Source organism: Rhinoraja longicauda, chromosome 36, assembly GCF_053455715.1.
Source record: "Rhinoraja longicauda isolate Sanriku21f chromosome 36, sRhiLon1.1, whole genome shotgun sequence".
In the NCBI taxonomy this organism is placed as follows: domain Eukaryota; kingdom Metazoa; phylum Chordata; class Chondrichthyes; order Rajiformes; family Arhynchobatidae; genus Rhinoraja; species Rhinoraja longicauda.
In genome coordinates this window covers 8761100-8766286 of record NC_135988.1, presented here as the reverse complement: position 1 = coordinate 8766286, position 5187 = coordinate 8761100, and the positions used below count along the sequence as shown (strand labels likewise).

General features: G+C 48.9%; 1 protein-coding gene across 1 annotated transcript; it reads left to right on the top strand.

Annotated features, from left to right (window-relative positions):
* The first annotated feature begins 446 nt into the window (after positions 1–446).
* Positions 447–4534, top strand: LOC144610280 (beta-microseminoprotein-like). The gene is made up of 4 exons (XM_078428870.1): positions 447–506; positions 2024–2108; positions 3831–3948; positions 4405–4534. The coding sequence occupies exons 1-4, from the start codon at positions 447–449 to the stop codon at positions 4532–4534; spliced, it is 393 nt and encodes a 130-aa protein (XP_078284996.1).
* Positions 4535–5187: the final 653 nt, after the last annotated feature.

Here is a 5187-nt window from a genome sequence, read left to right as displayed (position 1 = left end):
GAGGTTGTGGGGAAATGAGCTGGAATAAACAGGCAGCTCCCTTCCAAAGTGGAGACATAAATCAATGAGCATCGACTCAATGAGCATCGACTCTTGCATGTAATGTAATGGCTCTTGCATCACAATAAACAAATACCAAACCTGTGCTGCCGTCGTCTTCTGACCCATCATTCAATACGAAGACAGACGAGGCTCTGGGACATGACGTGACGCGTTTGGGAACTTGAGTGTTTTGCGAAAATTTAAATTGAACGAAATGTAGGTTATAAGGGAATATGACTATGGAATATGTCAATTAACCTGCAAAGTAATAGATTCGAAGTCTTTGGTATATTTTGCCTGAAAATGGGGAAGGAGGCTCAGCGGTTCTCCTACACCTGTGATTGTTCCCATCTAACCCATTATTTCAATAAGAAATGGGCTGCACAAATAGAAGGCTCTGGGAAATGTTGTGGGGCATTTCGGAACTCGAGTGTGTGAGAAAATGCAAGTTGGAGTACGTGCAAGTAAAAATTCAAAGAATTCTAGGGAGGTGTATAAAATTTATCAGAGGTATAGATGGACCGGGTGGATACTAAAAGTCTCTTGCCCAGAGCAGTAAAATTGAGAACCAAAGGGCACAGTTTTAAGGTGATGAGGGGAAGATATTACGGGAATCTGAGGCATAAGCATTTGACACAAATGCGGGTGGGCGCATGGGACGAGCTGCCTGTGGAGGTAGTTGAAGCACAGACCATTGCAACGTTTGAGAAGCAACTAGACAGGTACATGGACAGGATAGGTTTAGATGGATATGGGCCAAACGCAGGCAAGTAGGACTAGTGTAGACGGGATTTATTCACAAAGTGCTGGAGTAACTCAGCAGGTCAGGCAGCATCTCGGGAGAGAAGGAATGGGTGACGTTTCGGGTCGAGACCCTTCTTCAGACTCGACCGGAAACGTCACCCATTCCTTCTCTCCCGAGATGCTGCCTGACCTGCTGAGTTACTCCAGCACTTTGTGAATAAATACCTTCGATTTGTACCAGCATCTGCAGTTATTTTCTTATACTAGTGTAGACGGGGCATGTTGGTCGGGGGGCAGTTTGGGCGTAGAGTCTGTTTTCACGCTGTATGACTCTCTGACTCTAGTTGGGCGCTTCTTCGAGCTGTAGTTGGAGGTGGGGGAGGGAGAAAACTGTAAGACGGGAGAAGGACAAAGCCTAGCAACAGCAGCCATCACAGATAGAGAGCAGTGAGACCAGTTCTCGCAGTAGCATTCAAAGGCATTTGGACGGGTCCATGGAATGGAAACGTTTGGACCGACATGGGCTAAACACTTGCTGGTGGGCCTAGAGGAGATGGGGCATTTTGAGAGGCATGGGTCAGTTTCGGTGCTGTATGACTTTAAGGATGATACGACGGTTGGAAAACCAGTGAAGTGAAAGGCGGGACCAGGGAAACTCCACCTCTTTTCTGAATAAATAGGACACCGCCAGCATAAGCCAAGGTTCAAATGGAGGTTCTCGAGAGCGGAGAATGAATCTGCAGGCGGTGCCAGCGCGACAGAGGTTGTGCACTCTAACATTGAAGAGAAGCAGTTTGGTGCGGAGATCATGGTATGTACGGGTCAGGTTTATGCATCTGAATGTTGCTGGGTGTTCAATAAACACTTTGTGTCGCTGCACAGCCGCCATCCGAGGTCAAGTCAAGTCAAGTCAAGTCAATTTTATTTGTATAGCACATTTAAAAACAACCCACGTTGCCCAAAGTGCTGTACATCTGATTAGGTACTAAGGAAAAAAATGAAACATACAGTAGCACGCAAACAGTTCACAGCGCCTCCTCAATGAGCCTCAAACGCTAGGGAGTAGAAATAGGTTTTGAGCCTGGACTTAAAGCAGTCGATGGAGGGGGCAGTTCTGATGGGGAGAGGGATGCTGTTCCACAGTGACAGTCGCACGGACATGGTGCAACGTTAGTTATTTGACCACGTCGCTCACCTAGCTATCTCTCTCTCTCTCTCTCTCTCTCTCTCTCTGCAGAAACACCTACTGTGCATCGCTCTGCTGTTTCTCGCTGCTCAACTGTTGGAATCCGCCTGCTTCTTTGAGCTACAGCACACAACCGGTAATCTATCGATATGAAACTCACTCTCCGGCATTGAGACTCGGCCGAGAACAGGGACTGAGCAGGACATCACACTCAAGGAGCCACGCTAAAGCTCGTTACCCATGGCCTGTTCCTCGGTCGGGCTGGAGTCTGAGGGTAGTGGAGTTTGATGCCCCCCGACCAGTTGAGGGAGCGCTCCTCCGCCGCACGTCAGCTGAGGCACTAAACCTTGCCCACAGTTGGATTGAAGGATCTCCTCAGAATGAAGCGTTGCTGCCCCTGTACACTGACCAATATTTGTCCCTCAATTGTTGTTGATGGACCTGGTTATCAGAGGCCAATCACTGGGCTGTGTGGGATCATTCCGTGCACCCGATTGGAGCCACGCTTCCCGCCAACAATGGCGACACTTCACCAGCTCTTCATTGGCCGCGAAACGGGTCTTGCCTGAAAATGGTTGAAGTGCCCCAGGACCTCCTCCCAAACCCGTGAGTGGTCCCGGCACCCACGGCCTGGATGGGTATTGGGGATCCCAGTGGGTCAGGGGTTCACATTGTAACCAGGGGCAACGGCGAAACCTACACAATTGTGGAGTGATGGACACAAAATGCTGGGGTAACTCGTCGGTTCAGGCAGCGTCTCCGGAGAAAAGGAATACGTGTCGTTTCGGGCCTCGACATTTTTACAGATCACACCCGCTGACCCGCAGAGTTACTCCAGCATTTTGTGTCAATCTTCGGCGTAAACCAGTATCTGAAGTTTCTTCCGAGACAATAATGGAGCGAGCTGCTTGAATGGGCTGCTCCTTGCTTTCTGGCCCCAGTTCAGTCCCACTGTGCGGACCCTGTGCGGAGGGGAGTGGGTAAATTAGAGGAGGACTCGTATCTGTCAACCTTGGACCTTGACAACCTGGCCATTTGCGGCAGACGAGGGCTCCACACTAGTCGACGGCCTCCTTCTTTCCCGAGCTTACGTTGGCGCCAGTTTGTCCTTTGAAAAAGAACACCCGGTGTCCACGGAGGCGTTCCAGGGCCGTTGGACGCCGCGAATAATTGACTGTCTACTGAATCAGTATCATAACATAGTCATTTGATATTTGGTTGTGATCTTTGACAGTCTGATGTTATGGCAATAGACAATAGACAATAGACAATAGGTGTAGGAGGAGGCCATTCGGCCCTTCGATCCAGCACCGCCATTCAATGTGATCATGGCTGATCATTTTCAATCTGCACCTGCCTTCTCCCCATACCCCCTGACTCCGTTATCCTTAAGAGCTCTATCTAGCTCTCTCTTGAATGCATTCAGAGAATTGGCCTCCACTGCCTCTTGAGGCAGAGAATTCCACAGATTCACAACTCTCTGACTGAAAATGGCGGTGGGTGTTTTGTTATAGTTCCATGCATAAATACTCCTGTAAATAGCTGGATACATTGAGTTTTGTTTAAACAGATGTGGATTGAGTTCTGGACATCAATTCCCCAGTTGGGTCTCCGAAATGAGTAGCAGGGTGTTGGGTCGCGTGCTGCTGTCGGAACCCGGTTGAAACTGTACCGTGCAGCCAAGTGACAAGTGCGGGTCAGTGCGCACGTTCTTCCCTATGGTCTGAATGGCTAATTTCCAGGGTGGGTTTGTATTGAGGCAACACCAGGGCCCCGACCGAGCCCCCAACCCCTCCCCCCTCGGGTCACCTCACTCCCTGACGGGTCAATGATCGCCCGCTGTGTTTGTCACCAACAGCTAGGGGCTTCTGCTTTGACACAAACGACGGGACGGCTCATGAGATCGGAGAACTTTGGACACCCACCAACTGCTGGGAGTGCTCGTGTTCGCTCTTTGGTTACATGTGCTGCGATCGGTAAGTAATCATCCGCCTTTTAGCTCACATGATGTGACCCCGATCACACAACTGGCACCGCACGGCTCAACGGGTCGTCGGAGAGGGGTGGAGGGTGGGGGAGACAGAGAGAGAGATCGCAACGCGATCAGGGTTGGATCACAGAGTTGGACTTAGATATTAGACTTCCACCTGTACGCTCGTGGGGAGGGGGGGGGTCAGGGGGGGCTGGGGGAGGGGGTGGGGAGGGGGGTGGAGGTCGAGGGAGGGAGAGAGAGAGAGGCAGAGACAGAGAGAGACGGAGAGAGATAGGAGAGGGAGAGAAAGATGGAGAGGTAGAGAGAGGGAGAGAAAGAGAGAAAGAGAAAGAAAGGGAAAAACGAGAAAGGGAAAGAGAAAAAGAAAAAGAGAAAGAAAGAGAGAAAGAAAGAGAGAGCGGTCGCAACGTGATCATTGGTTCCCTGATCTGTTCCCTAGGTATTTCATGCCACTTGATTACCCGAAGGATTGTATGTTAACTTTCGATATTCAAGCTTGTGCGTTTCTCGTCAAAAAGAAAAACAACCCGTTTATCGACTGTCCTATCCAAGTAATTGTTGGGAAATGAGCTGGAATAAACAAGCAGCTCCCTTCCAAAGTGGAGATCAACTTCAATGAGCCTTGACTCTTGCATGTAATGTAATGACTCTTACAGCACAATAACAACAAATACCAAACCTATTCTGCCATCGTCTTCTGACCCATCATTCAATACGAAAGGGGCGTGAGATAGAGGGGGCGTGACGTGACGTGGCGTGACGTGGCGTGACGTGACGTGGGGCGTCTGGGAACTTGAGTGTTTGTGAAAATATAAATTGAAACGAAATGTAGGTTGTAAGAAATTATAACTATGAAATATGTCAATTAACTTGAAAAGTAATAAATTCGAAGGCTTTGATGCGTTTAGCCTGAAAATGGGGAACGAAGTTCTCCTAAACATGTGAGTGGTTCAATCTAACCCATTATTTCAATGAAATGGGCTGGAGAAAGAGAAGGCTCTGGGAAATGTTATGGTGGGTTTGGGAATTTGAGTATCTGAGAAAATATACTTGGATTGCTTACAATTAAAAAATTCTAAGAATTCTAAGGAAGGGTATAAAATCATGGGAGTAATAGGCCGGTGGATATTCGGAGTCTCTTGCCCAGAGTAGGGGATTCAAGAATCAGAGGTTTAAGGTGAAGGGCGAAAGATTTTACAGATTGTATAGCAATCGGAGGCGT